We start from the raw sequence: 15,825 nt of genomic DNA on the forward strand, positions 1-15,825 counted from the left end.
CTTTTTTCTCTCCTCCCCCCCCCCCCCCCGCCCCCCAAATGTTTGCAATTGTTTGCAATTGTTTTCCTCATTGTTTTCTCCTTGGCTCACCTTTTTCCAATTTAGCATCTGTTGCTCCTATAATGTTAATGAATATTGTTTTGAAATTCAGCATTCTTGTGTTCTGATGAGTGAAAGATAAGTTTTGGCAGCTAATTTCTCTTTATCCCCATTCTACTGGATTGATTGTTCACTCTGATCAGGATTTGAATGTAGATCCATTTGAAGCATCCCCATAATTTGCTGGATGCAGGGAAGCCATCTGAAATGCATTTAAGTTTATTTTTGTTCTTTTTGTGGATATGAAACCTTTAAAATTACAATTTCGTTAAAACACACAGTTCATCTACATGATGCAGAATGGCCTTTCAGATATTTATGTGGAGGAGATGAGTATGATGTCAGATTGCTCCGAGTAGGTGGAACTTTGCTTTCTAATCACACCCAGAGCAGCAGTAACAAAGTTCACACTGGATCTCTTTTAAATGGATGAAAAAGTATTTCAATGGATTAACATTGCAGCAAACTTTGTTTTAACTGGCACATTTTGATTGGCACACTTGATAAACCGGCAAAAATTATGTACCTGAAATATCAACAGTTTACTGTATTATTGCAATCGCTGCAATGTCCAGGTAGTCACTTGAGGCTGCAAGTGAAAAGGCTCTTTGGTAAGCTTTATTTAAGGCAAAGTTGCATTATTATTTCAGTGATTTTATGCTGTAAATAAAGTATAACAGAGTATATATACCCCCCACATTATGTTTCTATTACTTGGTGTGTGTTTTTACATTGATTATTTGGACCTCTTGATCAACAGCATATTTGATCAACCAGTACACTCCTAGTCCCATAGGTGGTGATTAATAAGTTTGCCGTACATGGAAACATTAAACTATCATTTCATTATTCCCAGTATTTATATTGATTTCTATACTTTCAAAAGATGTTTTTTGAAATTAGTACAGTATTTTTACTCCATCTGTTACTATGGTGATCTCTATGATATGGTTATGGTAGAGAAAAACTTTCAATCCACCTCTTGATCCACACACACTCACTATTTTATCTTTAGTGCATTTGCTATCCTGGTAACAGGAGGCTGCAAAAGAAGCAATCAAATGCTTCGGTAGATATGTAAAATTTGTTTAACCTTAATCATATGCCTAAGTTGAAATTAATTTGGCACTTTATGCTTCCATTTGCCCTATTTGGCAACAGGAAACTTGGATATGTTGGCACTCTGTTAATGCCTTAGATGAGCAAATAAATAAAAAATATTTCAGACTCCAACAAAAATCCCTGTGAGAGATGTTGTTAGTTATGTTCTGCCAATAAGAGGGTGTGCCCATTATTCCAACTCTGTCTCTTTCCACTTAGCCAAAAAGTAGACTGAAATACTGGAAAATGTAGCATGACTGGCAGTCTCTATGGAGAGAGAAGCTAAACTGACCTTTTGTCGAAGGACTGTGACCTTTCCTTGGAACTAGGAAACATAATGTTTTTCTCAGGCTGTAGTGTAGGATGAAGAAAGGGTAAGTTTGTGATTGGGTCAAGAATAGGAGTGATTAAATGGAAATAAATTCCAAGTTTCCTGATCTGGGCAAAAATTTACCTTTTTATAGTGCCATGGTCCTCTGTTTTAATTATTAGCCTCAAGGGGTGGTCAATTTCACATGTCTTCTGAACATTCATACAAATAACATGTTTAGTTATTCTCCAGTCCAATACTTCAATCGATCTCAAAATCCAATCATTCACGATGTTGTCTTTTAAAATCTGCGCTTCCTGTCTAATCAGCTGAAAATTTTCAGCTACTTAATCCTTAATCTTAGATTTTAATTGTGGCCCTCCACTAGATTGGATAACTGATATTATTAAATTAACTTGTTTCCTCTACTACTTAAATAATGGAATGATATTGTTTAGATCCTAAAATTGATGTGTTTTAAAAATTGAGAACTTTGGAAGATTATGATGCTTGTGGAATATTCTCACCTACCTTTTTAATATCTCGTCATGGAAGCCATTTCAAATTGGGGGTTTGTCAGTCAAGCAGTTGTAGTCGTCTTTGCTGTTAACTTGCATTAGTTAAGTCCCTACACTTGTCTCAATATTAATTTCCTCTTGGATGTCTGATACGTGATCCTCTTCCCTATTAGAAGTAATGACTTGCATTAATTATTTAAATGGATTGTCATCTCTTGGTTTTCATATCAATTATCATGGCTAACCAAGGAAGTTACGGAGTGTGTAAAGTTGAAAGTAAAAGCATATAAGGGGTCAAGAGTCAATGAAAGCCCTGAAAACTGGAATAAATTCAGTGTCCAGCAAAAGAGGTCTATAAAGACAATAGAGTCAGAAAAAATAAAGTACAAGGGCAAACAAAGAATATAAAAACAGACAATACGAGCTTCCTGCTGTACCCTAAAATGAATCTAGGAGATAGTTATGCAGAATGACAAATAGCAGAAGAATCAAACATATTTTGCATCAGGCTTTACAGTGGGAGGTACTTCAAACATTCCATTAATACAAAAGATTACAGGAGAGGAATTAAGTACCATTAACCATCGTGAAAGTAGTATTAAATAAAATAATAGGGTTAAAGGCAGGTAAGTCCCCTATCCCTGAGGGCTTCCATCCTAGGATCCAAAAGGAAGCAGCTAGATATAATGGATGCATTTGTCGTAATTTTCCAAAAATCCTTTGATTCTGGAGAAATACCAGAGGATTGGAATGTCAATGTAACACCCCTATTCAAAAAGGGAGGAAGGCAAAAGCTGTTAACCGTAGGCTGATTAGCCTAACATTAATTGTTGAAAAATGTTAAAATCAATTATTAAGGAAGTAATGGCAATGCATTTGGAAAATCATAATCTAATCGCACAGTCAGGTTGGCTTCATGGAAGGGAAATTGTGTCTGACTAACTTATTAGAATTTTATGAAAGTCTCAACCAAAATGGCCAGAGGGGAACCAATAGATGTGTTGTATTTGGACTTTGAGAATGCATTTGGCAAAGTGCCTCACCAAAGATTAAGGCGTAAGGGCCCATGGTGTTGAGGATAGTATATTGGCGTGGATAGTGAATTGGCTAATGGGCAGGAACAGCAAAAGTGGAGGGGTGGGCTTCTTTCTCAGGTTCTACAGGGATCAGTGCTGGGACTGCAACTGCTTACTATGCATATAATTGACTCTGAGGAAGAAAGTGAATGTCTCATCTGCAAATTTGGCTACAATACAAAAATGAATGGAAAGGCAGGTCAAGAGGGATATGTTTCACAGATATTGATAGGTTAAGTAAGTGGGCAAAGCATTGGCAAACTGAGTATAATGTGGGAAAATGTTAAAGTCAGTTATTAAAGAAGTAATGGCAATGCTTTTGGAAAATCATAATCATAATCATTATCTGCCTTTAACCCTATGATTTTATTTTAATACTTCTTTCACGCTGGTTAATGGTACTTAATTCCTCTCCTGTAATCTTTAGTATTAATGGAATGTTTGAAGTACTTCCCACTGTAAATAAGTTGTTTATTTTGAAAGGGAGATCAAAATATCAGTATTATTTAATGGAAAAACTGCAGAAAGCTGCAACACAAAGGATTTGGGGATATCTGTGCATGAAATACAGAGCTAGCACACAGGTACAGTGGATAACTGATGCTGCCCCTACTTTCAAGAGGGTTGGCATACAAAAGCAGGAAGTCTTACCACAATTGTACAAGATGCTGTGATACCCCATATGGAGTACAGAGACAAAATTTGGTTCTCTTTATTTAGGGAAAGATACTATTTCATTTGGAGGCAGTACAGAGAAGGGTCACTAGGATGAATCCTAGTGTGGTGGGCTTGCTTATGAGCAAAGGCTAAACAGGTTAGGACTCTGTTCACTGGAATTTAGAAGAATGGGAGATGATCTCATTGAAACCTAGAGGATACTTAAGGGGCTTGTTTTTTGTTGTTGTCCATAAGGGTCATTTTAGCCTAACTATCTATCTTTGCGTAAACTAGTTCTGTTTCATGTTTAATTCTTATCAAAAAGTGTTTTTGTTTTGCTCTTTAGAAATTTGCTAAACTTGGTGTGGACAGTGTCTGGCTTATTTTGATGAAGTCACCCCAAAACACCTTTTTTACAGTCATTGAATTGTTTCTTGAAATGCAACTACTTTTCAGAAAGAAACCAATCGCTATCGGTTAGAAGTCCAAGGGTGGTTATTACATTTTTTTTTTTTTTTTTCCCTCTCCATGATGGTTGGAACAGCAAAGTTCACACGGAAGTAAAGCTGCACCTCCTAATCTGCTGTGTACAGTATTTGGAAATCTTTCCAGTTCACTGCTGCCTCATAGCGCCAGGGACCCGGGTTCAATTCCACCTTCGGGCGACTGTCTGTGTGGAGTTTGCACATTCTCTCCGTGTCTGCGTGAGTTTCCTCCCACAGTCCAAAGATGTGCAGGCTAGGTGGATTAGCCATGCTAAATTGCTCAGTGTTCAGGGATGTGTAGATTAGGTGGATGGGTTTGAGTGGGTGCTCTGAGGGTCGGTGTGGACTTGTTGGGCCGAAGGGCCTGTTTCCACACTAGGGATTCTATTTAAAAAAATTTTAGGGTATTGAATTTACTTGTTAAAACACGTTCCAAATGTGAAAACTCTTGGCTTAATAGCATTCCTACTTTTCTATTACAGATACCATAAACCACATGTTCTCTGACCCTGTTACTTGTTCCCAAATGAGTGATAAAAGTCAATTTGAAAGTCTGAATTCGGTACCTTGTGATTGCAACAAGGAAGACCTGGAATATGAAGCACAGTTTATGAAATGTGGTAAAGGAGATGATTTGACGTTTGCCCAGTTTTAGTGGTGGTATGATTTTCAATGGTGCTGGACTGTAATCCACAAACTGCACTTGAAATATGTCTGACTCACCAAATGTCTGAACTGAAGTAAGGGATGAAAATTCTGTTTTAACTTTTGGAGCTCTTACTGTTATAAACGGACTCTATGGTAGGGAATATTTTCTTTTGGAATAAGATGACCACAATACTTTTGGGATTCTTGACACTTGTTATATAAAGTTCAGATCTTGTGTTGCAGACAATTATACATGTCTTTCTGAGTATATTTGTGAAGAACATCCATTGCCTTGGCTGTTGATTTATAAAATAATATGTAGAATGTGCCATTTGACATGGTAGTGGAAGGTACTGTAATGAAATACTTTCTTTTTCCTTTCTAGCTGATGACAGCCATCTAAATTCAGTCTCAGGCCTGATGCCCCCATTCGTGGGCTTGCCACCTGCATCAGCTCCTTTCAGCATTTTTGATGAGACTGCAGAAACTGGAGACCAGATTAAGTGAGTCTGACTAATAATAACAGCAACTGTGTAATCTTCACCTTTTTTTTAAAACAAGCCAGTGTAGTATATTTACAGCTTATGTTGTAAACTTTTCCAGCATGGATGTGACGGAGCTTGTTCCCTACTAACCTTAGAGTCAGCAACAGCTGTTGAAAGTGAATTGTTACTTGAGAAATGTCATAATTTTAGGTCAATTTTTCTGAACCTTGATAGTCTTGATGTTACAACTTTTCGTGTACTTTTTAATAATTACCCATCTAACTCTCATGTTTTGCACATCATTATTAGAGGCAAAGGTACTTGGCACTAATGAGCTTGCTTGTTGGAGCCTCCCGCTTGCTACTTGTTTGGTGTAAGCAAGGAGATGTGGGCCAAGAAGAATGCTGAGCAAAGATGATTTTGTTTATAGACTAGTGTAGACTTAAATGAGAAAAGAACAGGTTTAAAACCAGGGTTTGCAAGTATTGTTGCATTTTGAAAGCAAGTAACTAGATACTCATTGAACATTGTAACAACAGTTGTGGATTACACCAGTAGTTGCAGATGAACTGGAGCTGAAGGTTGACCTTTAGTGGGTAACAAGTAGCAGATTGGTTTGTGGGCTAGTGACCATTGCCAAAGTTCTTCTACCTGCCAATAAATGTGACTGGTTCTCTCGTAGCTGGACAGCTTGGAGCTGTGCATGTCGTACAAAGAAGCTTTCGGGTCTCCAGCTCGGGTTCATTGCCTTTATCTGCAGTAAAAGCCACTTGTAAGCTTGAAGAAATATAAATTGTGACTTTGAATATAAAACGTCTCTGACTTATCAATTAAATTAGCAAACGTGCCTCTTGGAAACCAATGGAAGCTTTTAGAGAGGATGTCCAAAAAGCAGCAATCTGATCAGCAAAAACATCATCTCACCAATGTAATGAATAATGACTATTGAACTGCTTTCCAAGTTTCCTTCTGTTCATAACCCGTGTTTGTTTTATTGTCTATCTGTGTGGCTATGTATGTATGTAAAAGAGTTTAGAGGATTACAGTTTTAATTAATAGAGCAATATGACGGTTCATGACTGTGTTTACCTGTAGCTAGAGTCTAATTACTTGCAATAAACTGTTAAATACAGAAATATAGTTTATGCTTTGTCAACCTGGGTCTGAAAATCAGGTCAACTGGGGAATCTTGGTATAGTTTTTAAAGCATTCAACTTTTGTCACAACTCTAGGAATAGCAGGGCTTGATTTCCAGCACGTTACCCCAGTGAGCCATGACATGGGCATGTTTACTAACTACACTAAACAAAAAAAAACAGGCAGTGCTGTTCAAGGTAGCTAGGTGAACGTGAATCAGAATGCCATCATTGCAAAATTACACTATTCATCCCTTAGATAAATATGCACCCCTGTGGTATAGGTGTTTTCAGAATTACTTGGTGACTTTGTTTCACATTTTCAGATATTCACATGTACTTGATTTTAGATTCAAATTATATATGAACCTGTAAGTTTTGATAGAACAAATGGTTATTTTGTGTTGGACTTCAATTTTTCAAAGAAATTCCCACTTGTTTGTTCAGTCATGAAATGATTGTGTGGTCAGTAAACTAATGATTTGTGTGTATGTTATTTTAGCCATGTTTTTATGGATAGGATCAAAATCTGGAAAGTGATGGCTTTAAGGTCCAACATCACCATTCACATGTGACTACAACAACTGAAGATTGGTTGGTTGTTGCTTCTGGCTGACTGACTTGTATTTTGCATTGAAACACATTTGGGTGTAATTTCAGAGATGTATGCTGTATTGTAGCAGTATGAATGTTTCCACTTTTAACTACCTACTGTCCCGACCAACTTGTTTGCATAAAATCTCATTAAAATGAACTCTGCTTTAGATAGAATTTAACTAAATTCATCTAAATATTTTTAAAATGTAGCTTGCACACTCCAATTGTAAACAACTTAAGTACTTTAACTGTTTGAAATATAAATCAGTGCCGTGAGTGTGGAATGTATGTTTTATCTTGCTAATTTTATCTTTCTAATGTGGTGTTACTTTGTTGCCTTTCCAAGAAAGACTGGGAGACTCTAACTTGCTCAACTGGTCACTATTAACAGTGAACGTTGACAGTGTTTGCAGACAGGCTATTATTTGCTTTGCATTGCACTTGAGACTCCCTGTCTTTAGCGGCAATTGGATACGTAGACTTTGACCGGGCCTCCTCTTTCTTCCCCCCCCCCCCCCCCCTGGCCACCCTAGAACACACGGACGGGAATTATAGTGCTACTGCTGCCTTACTGATTGAGATAAGCTGATCCATACAGATCAGGAATTTAAACTTGGGCTTCTCTTTGGGAAAATTCCATCATTAGAGAATTTCCTTCTGCATTTACTGAGATTTCAGCTCACTTTGAGATCAATGTCGATCAAAGCAATTAATTCAAATTCTACCTTTGGAGTTTCCTATACAAACCTTTGTTTTGGACTGTTGGTCAATTTGACTTCTTTTTTTCCCCAAGGCCCCCATCAAATTACTTAAAGCCTAACACTCAATGGCAACTTTCTGGAACTCTTGTACCATCACAGCGTGTTCTAGCTGAAGGGGCCTGTTCTGCTGAATGTGTAAGTTATAATCCTGTAGAATTTCATTTTGTAATTCAATGAAGCCATATAAGAACTGAGTTTGCTATTCGCGCAATAAGCGGGATAAGGGACTGGAGTTATGTGCAAAATCCAGAGAAACTAGATTGTTCTATTGTTTGGAGCAGTGAAAGTTAAGGGGAAATCATCAGTTTCAATAACCAGAGGTCACAATTTAAGACAATTGGCAAAAATCAAGGGAGAGTTTTTTAAAAGCAGTGTCTTTAGATCAGGCATGCAGTGTTTTAAAAGGTTGGAGAATGTAAAGGTTAGAGAAATTCAATGTAACTTCTTGAAAGGAATTGATGTGCTTACAGCCATTTGTGGGAACATTCAGGCTTTGACAGACGCATTGGCCAGCTGTTTCAAAGAGGTGATGCTGCACACCAAATGACCTCCATTTTAGGCAGCAAGATTCTAGTATCGTTGATATCTGTTTTCCTGTATGCAGATTGGGGGAGTCCTGTTTTTTGCACTTTGCTATTTGTGTTCACTGACACAATATGTTCTTAAATTTAATCACCCATGAGTGAAATCAGGACTTGGGAGTTTTGGACATAGATACTTTTTCAGAAACTCCCTTTGTTATCTGTTGAATTGCGAATGGCTGGCTGGCTGACTGACTCCCTTTTTTTTTCAAAAAAAAAATTCTCCAAGACTAATTGAATTGGAACTAACAGCGATGCACCATTGTTTTTGCTTTTCCTTGAGAATTGTGATCTCTGGTATTTGTCTAAAACAAGTAATATTTTCTGTTGAAGTCTGCATGTTCTCCCCTGTTTATGACTACAGCCATTACTGTACCAAGCTTAAGTACTGGTTTATAATTTCTCTGGTGCATTTTTTGCAGCATCAGTCAACATGTTTTGGATGCGTACGTGGTTGAATTCGGCTATGTTCTATTTTACATTTTTTTTTTTTTTAAGGATGATTTAGATGGGATTGAGCCCCTGAACGAAGACCACTTTGTGAATAGTGATTACCCGAACAAGACTCTTGGCCCTTACCCTGAAAACACATGTGACTTTAGTAGAGGGGCACATTTGGTCTCAACCCCTTTCCACAGAAATACACTAACCGATGACCAGGAGAGTTCAATCAAACAAAACTGTATAGATGGTGGTAAAAATGCTCTGAGTTCACTATCGCCCATCAAGGAGTCCTTGTTTGACCAACCTCTGCATATGAAGAAACTGAGGTAAGAAATTTTTGTGCTAAGTGATTTTCTGCTAGGCTTTTGTTAGACTACATTGAAATTTTTATCTGAATGAAAGATCTGTGGAATAATTAGCCTTGTTATTCAAAAGCCCCTGAAGTCGAAATGGTTAAATTATCAAAGTAGTCTCTCACTATGTAGAAGAAGCTTTGTTTTCACCATCCTCATTCAAGCACTAACTTTATTAGCTGCAGAAAATCCCTATTTTTAAATTTTATGCACTGCTTATTCATGAGAATTGCTTATTGTCCATCAGCTTGGGAAACAATTGGCTGAAATTTGGGATGAACCAGAGAATCATTGAGAGAGTTTACATCAACTGACCAACACACAGTTGGAGATGAAGCTTCTCTTTAACGCCTTATTACAGGAATTATCATTCTATTTTCAAAGTGCTTATTTGTTGAATTGATAGACTTCCAGTGCTTGATACTTTTTTAATAGCTGACCATTTTGATGCTTCACATTGAACTATGTGCTAGATATTTTGGATCTGCAAAAGAACAGGGAAGATGATTTATATAAAAGACGTAAGTGAATGAAACGGAGATCATGTTAAACCGAGGAATAGGTAATTGAAAAGGAGAATAAATGAATTATAGAAATTTTATAGATGCATGCAATTAAGACTACTGCTATTGAGAAGGATAAACACCAGTATTGATTTGGGCTATCATACCTGCTTGGATAGGAAAGAAACAAACCTGTTTGAGTTGTGGTCTTTGCTGGCTAGACCAGAATTGAATATCTGTTCTTTTCCCTGGAAAAGGTGATGCTGTGCTGTTTTCTTGATCTGCTGCACTCCTTGGATGTATGGGCTGCCACAATGTTGATGGGGAGTTTAAGGATTTTGACCTAGCAACAGCAATGGCTGGGGATATAACTCCAAGTCAGAATAGTATACGACTCAATGGAACTTCCAGGTGGTGGTGGTGTTCCTCTGTATCTGCTGCCCTAGTTCTTCTAGCTGGTAGAAATTGTGGGTTTAGAAGGAGCTGTGAAAAAAGAGCCTGAGCAAGTTGTTGCAGTGTACTTTATAAGATGGTGCACACTGCAACTGGTGAAGGGAGTGAATGTTGAAGATAGTGGATGAATGCCAATCAAGCAGCTTAATTTTTGTCCCAGATTGTGTTGAGCATTGGTGAGTGTTAGAGCTGCACACATTCAGGCAAATGGAGAGGCTGGCATCACATCAACTATCTATAAGGCAGAAGTCAGGCATTTTGATCACCGGTGATAAGTTACTTGCCACAAAGTACACTCTCCTAGCTTCTGACCTGCAGTTGTTGCCACAATATGGCTGGTCCAGTACAGTTTTCGGAAGGCAAGATAGCACTCCTCAGATGACAGTGGAGAATTAAGCAATGGTAATGTTAATGTCAAGGGGCAGTGTTTAGATTCTTATTGAAGATGGTCATCACCTGCAACTAACCACACCAAACCTAGATGTTATCTAAGTCTTGCTACATATGAATATGGACTGTTTTGGTATTTGAGGAGCCACAGGAGACGGGGGAGATTTTTAATGGGGGAGACTGTTTCGGTATGTTCCCTAGAATTGACTATTTTATCCTGGGAAACAGACTCCAACTAGCCATTCTTCCCATGCCTATCATTAATTTTGTAACCTTCTATCAGGTTGTCCCTCATCCTTTTGACGTTCAAGTGAAAACCAAGTTTGTCCAATCTCTCCTCATAGCTAATACTGTCCAAAAGGGTAACTTCCGGTTTCTGTACCCTGGCCAAAGCCTCTACATTCCTCTAGCAGTGTGGAGACCAGAACTATACACCATATTCCAAATATGGTCTAACCAAGTTCTATACAGATGCAACACGACTTGCCAATTTTTATACTCTGTGCCCAGAATGATGAAGGCTAGCATGCCATGTGCCTTTTTGACTGCCTTTATTTACTTGCATTGCCACTTTAGAGAACTTTTTGACCTATACGTCTGCATCCCACTGTATGTTGATTCTACTAAGATTTCTACCATTTACTATATACTTCCCTCCTACACTAGATCTTCCAAACTGTGTCACCTTGCACTTGTCCACCCAAGTCTCTGGTCTATCTGTATGTTGTTGTATCCTTTGGCTACTCTCGGTATCCGCAGCTCCCCTAATTCTTGTCTGCCACAAACTTACCAATCGGGCCACCTACATTCTCCTCCAAATCATTGATGTATGTTACAAACAACAAGGGTCCCAAACTGATCTCAGTGGAACACCACTGGTCACAGATCTCCAGTCAGAAAAAACTGACACTGCTATTCTGTCTTCTATGACTAAACTAGTTGTGTGGAACCCGTGTGACTTCACCTTCTGTTCAGCCTGCCATGAGGGACTTTGTTCAAGGCATTGCTAAAGACAACATCCACTGCCCTGCCTTCATTAAACATCTTCGTCACTTGCTCAAAAACTCAAACAAGTTTGAGTGACACGATCTTCCCCCTGGCAAAACTGTTCTGCCTATCGCTAATAAGTCCATATTTTTCTAAATGTGAATGAATCTTATCCATAAGAATCTTCTCCAATAATTTCCTTACCACTGACATAAGGTAGGGTGAGATAGGGGATCAGTGTGATTGGAATCAATTTAATCCTATATTTTTGAATTTCCACGTATATTCTGTAATTAATCCCACAGTGGTAATGTGCCTTCACATGATTGATATGATTCTTATCGTAAATTTGAATTATGAAAATTCAAATTTAATGTGCTGGGTGATTTGGTCTGCTGCGATAGGGTTAGGGTACGTGTTGTAAATGATGGGACAATATTTGAATATTTGTTTGTATCACAGTCCAATTCAGGAAGCAAGTGAAGATGGTCTGTCCTCTGCTGCTACCACCTCTTCCTCTGCAGTGTCCTCTTCTTCCATGGGAGGACTTGGTACCATGAGTGACTTGAATATTTTGGAGAAACTGGAGCTGGGCCAACTGAACTCTTGTGAGACCAACAGTGTGAATTCCACCTCTGGTATGACTTGCTGTCTGTATTTAGTCTTTCTTATTTAGGTATGTTGCAACTTAGTTAGCAAGGCAACTATTTAGTTACTATTCTTGACAGTATGACTAAACTAGATTGACTTAGAATTCACTTAACTATTAACTCAGACTTGGAGCATAGCTGGTGATGACTAAAGTGTTGAATCCGAGAAGGAGCTGCATATGCGACCTGAATATTTAAAGAAACATATCCTGAAGTACAACAATTAACTATACACTTAAAATGTTTCAGAAATTTTTTCAAATATTTTAGTGTCGGATGTTGAGTGATTATTTCTCGGATTTCCAAATGTTTGTATGCAAAACAAAGAATGGAATGATGTAATGAAAAGCATTTTGCCCAGTAATGGATCGTTCATTGAATTTCTTTTCTTGATGTCAGATTAGAAGTTAATTTATTATCCTTCGCTTTATTCTGTGGTGATTGAAGCACCTCGAGCTGACTGATATCTGCTCTGGTCAAGAGTGTTTATGTTGTCTGCTACCATTATGCTTTGAGAACCTGTCACTGGCAGAAATCAGTTTCAAATCAAATCGTTCAACTCCACAGGACTATGTTCTATAGCTATATTCGTAATTATAATGCAAGTCTTGTTTTCAAAAATCAGTATCATTTTATTGAAATCCTTTTTTATCCTATTTGTTGCTTTGCAAACTTCATTATTCTATGTAGTTTGTAATTCATATCTACAAACCCATAATTTTTTTTTTTAGGAGGAAAGAGCAGTCCGCTAAGTTTGTTAGTTGGACGTGTGTGCTCTACCAAGTGCGTCTCTCTATACTGGCTCTAACCTGCCTTGTATGTCCCTGGCCTTCAAATGGAGGTCAGATGTAACATTTTGTTTTAATTTTAATAAAATCCCATAGATACTGGAATTACTGTGCAGATCCAGCAATATTTATGGAGAAGGAAAAGTACTTTACTGGTTATAGACCTGAAATACTTTTGAGGCTCCTTTCTGAACAGCAAAGTCCTGTGAGCATTGACTACAAACCACTTACCCACCCTTTTGGCAGATGGTTCTGTACTGTGGAGCTATGCACCTTGGCTTTATTCAGCTGCCAATCTGGGATCTTTTTGGAGTGCTCAATGCCAAATGAGGCAAGTGTAGGAGATATGGTTGACCTGTGGTTCTAGTTGCTTTAAATATGCAATAATGATTATTTTACTTGTAATAATCAAAACTGTCTCAGGTACTTGTAAGCTTAGCCAAAGTTTTTAGTTAGTATTATCCTTTCTAACTTCAGTTGAAAGATCATTTGGTGGCACAATTTTTTTCAGAAAACAGTTACTTAATCAAAAATGATCAGAGTAATTGTCAAGTGAGTGAAGCACAAATTTGCCTTTATCTGGTACATGAGGTAAACTTGCAGGTGTACTGAGTGATCCTAAACTTGAATGTTGTATTGCTTTAATACAAATGTTGTATGGATGTATTCAGTACCCACCTCATATTGCCAGCAGCACTTTCTAGGCTTTAATCTTGAGCCACAAATTTCCTCTTCATTAGAATAGCTACCCTACAGCCAGGACCTAATTCCCTATATTGCTTTGATGCTGGTACAATTGCATTTTTCTGTTTTTGAGTCGGAAATATTGGTCTCCAAGTTTATGTAATTCGTCTGTCCTGTTGTCTCCCAAATTAATATTAAAATATTCAGTGAACATTGCAACATGCCCTTGGCTCTGAATTGTTGCACTATCATACAGGTCCAAATGTGCTTGTGTTCCTTGTTTCTGAAAGATCCATTCTAATAAATTTCAGATAATCCATGGGATATAGAAATCAGGAAGCAATTGCTTTCGTCCCTACCTGTGCCGTTGAGCTCATTCTCAGAGTTCCACATTCAGAATGGCCCAGTACCTACATTTGAAGATGGATGCGAGCTAACTCTAGGTAAGCAACAGTATAGGTTGTTCTGTGCAAATCTCCATGTGGTGCTTTGATACAAGTGGCTTGGAAAAGAAGCCTAAATTAATGAGTGCAAATTTGTAATTGGGCTAATCTGGCCTAAAGTGGTTTAACAGCTGATGTTGGGTAAGTGTTGGTTGTAGCCAAAACAATTTTGTTGGATGTCTGCAGAGAAAATTTGGAATTCTGTGCACTGAATCTTCAGTACTACATTCATATTGTACTACTGTAAGGGTTTGTAAACTTATTGGTAAGTTCTTAAAAGTAAGTATTTTAATTCTCAAAATTCAAACAGCTACTTGTGCATTGACAGGGTTACAAACCAGACTCCTGCACTAGGTCCTTTCATGGTAGTACTTCACACAACATGAAAAAATTAAGGATGGAGGAAGTCATAATGCCTGTCGGTTTAATTAGTGCAGTTATTGATTGTATGAAAATGGAATAAAGATTTTCAAGATCTAAAATTTGCTGTTTCAATTGTATTTGGCTGGAGCTCATTTTTACATTTAATATAATTGTTCCATTTTGAATTTTTTCTCCCTTTCACTGTGTAATTTGTCAAGTGATATTTAAATTCTGTCAAATGATAGTATTGAAATATTGAGGAATAAGAGCAAAGGCTAACCCAAATCTCCAGTCTTGAATGCTGCTGCAACCTATCTCCCTCTTTAATGGCTTTTTGGCCAGCTGCCAAAGTGTTTTCTTAATAAAGGTATTTGATGTAATCCTAAATCAATGTATCTCAGTTACTATCTTTGTTTCACCTTTTCCTGTTTGTTGCAGCTCGAATGATGGCACTCACCTGAGCCAAAATCTAATAGGTTCAAGTTCTACTGCAGCGAATGTAGTGCTGGAGTGTCAGCCTAACTTAAATGTTGCACTGTCTGAGCCGTCTGCTTTTAGATAACATGTTAAAAGTGCAGGCTTCATCTGCCAGTGTATAGATGTAACTGATTACTTTCATTATTTTGTAGAACGAGCAGTAAAGTTTTCACTGGTTCCCTGGCTAATCTTGATCCATCTACCATCACCTTGTGTGCCTCTGTGTTTGCCACTAATTCACATAAAAGAGGTTGCACGGTGTTGCCTATATTAAAAATACTTCATCATTGGTCTATTTTAGCAAAAAAAAATTTAAAATAAAAAAAATTTCAATGGCTCTTGAGGTTGTGAAAAGGTACTATATGCAGGTAAATGCAACTTTTTTTTGTACAGGTTCACAAGCATTTAATATCAAACTAGCAGCAGTACATGAGCAGCATCGTGTATTCTATGGAACCAATCCAAGATTGAGCTTGTCCAAAGCTATTATTAAGGTAAGTATCTCGACAATATAAAAAAAAAGCCTTTCTTTAGAGCAGAGTCGGGTGTTTCACAGGTTTGGGCGACAACACAAATACCTGGCACAAATTGTTTAGTTTTTGATCAGCAAAAAGTGTGGTCATTTTGGGAGCGCTCTCTCTACGTAGAGGATCTTAATTGATATTAGAAATGAATGAATATGACCCATCTTCTGCAGTCTGTACGTTTCATTCTAATACATCAATATTGACATAATGGAGATTCTTTAAAAGCGTATTTTAGTGAAATGAAAATCTACAACTTCCTGCAGTCCTTTATTATTTGTTACATAAGCATAGATCATGGAGTTACATTAG

General features: G+C 37.7%; 1 protein-coding gene across 1 annotated transcript in view; it reads left to right on the forward strand.

Annotated features, from left to right (window-relative positions):
* The window catches only part of LOC109928249 (mitotic checkpoint serine/threonine-protein kinase BUB1 beta), a gene marked incomplete at both ends in the record, with an annotated part of 20,358 nt that extends 4,875 nt beyond the window's left edge, over positions 1–15,483 (forward strand). The window contains 7 exons of the mRNA XM_048592855.1: positions 4,729–4,866; positions 5,280–5,397; positions 7,906–8,008; positions 8,953–9,224; positions 12,047–12,222; positions 14,018–14,149; positions 15,383–15,483. Coding sequence (XP_048448812.1) covers positions 4,729–4,866; positions 5,280–5,397; positions 7,906–8,008; positions 8,953–9,224; positions 12,047–12,222; positions 14,018–14,149; positions 15,383–15,483 — 1,040 coding nt within the window. The remainder of the gene's footprint in view (positions 1–4,728; positions 4,867–5,279; positions 5,398–7,905; positions 8,009–8,952; positions 9,225–12,046; positions 12,223–14,017; positions 14,150–15,382) is intronic.
* Between the last annotated feature and the right edge of the window lie 342 nt (positions 15,484–15,825).

The sequence above is a fragment of the Rhincodon typus genome, unplaced genomic scaffold, assembly GCF_021869965.1.
Source record: "Rhincodon typus isolate 14 unplaced genomic scaffold, sRhiTyp1.1 hic_rhity00001929, whole genome shotgun sequence".
NCBI classification, from domain to species: domain Eukaryota; kingdom Metazoa; phylum Chordata; class Chondrichthyes; order Orectolobiformes; family Rhincodontidae; genus Rhincodon; species Rhincodon typus.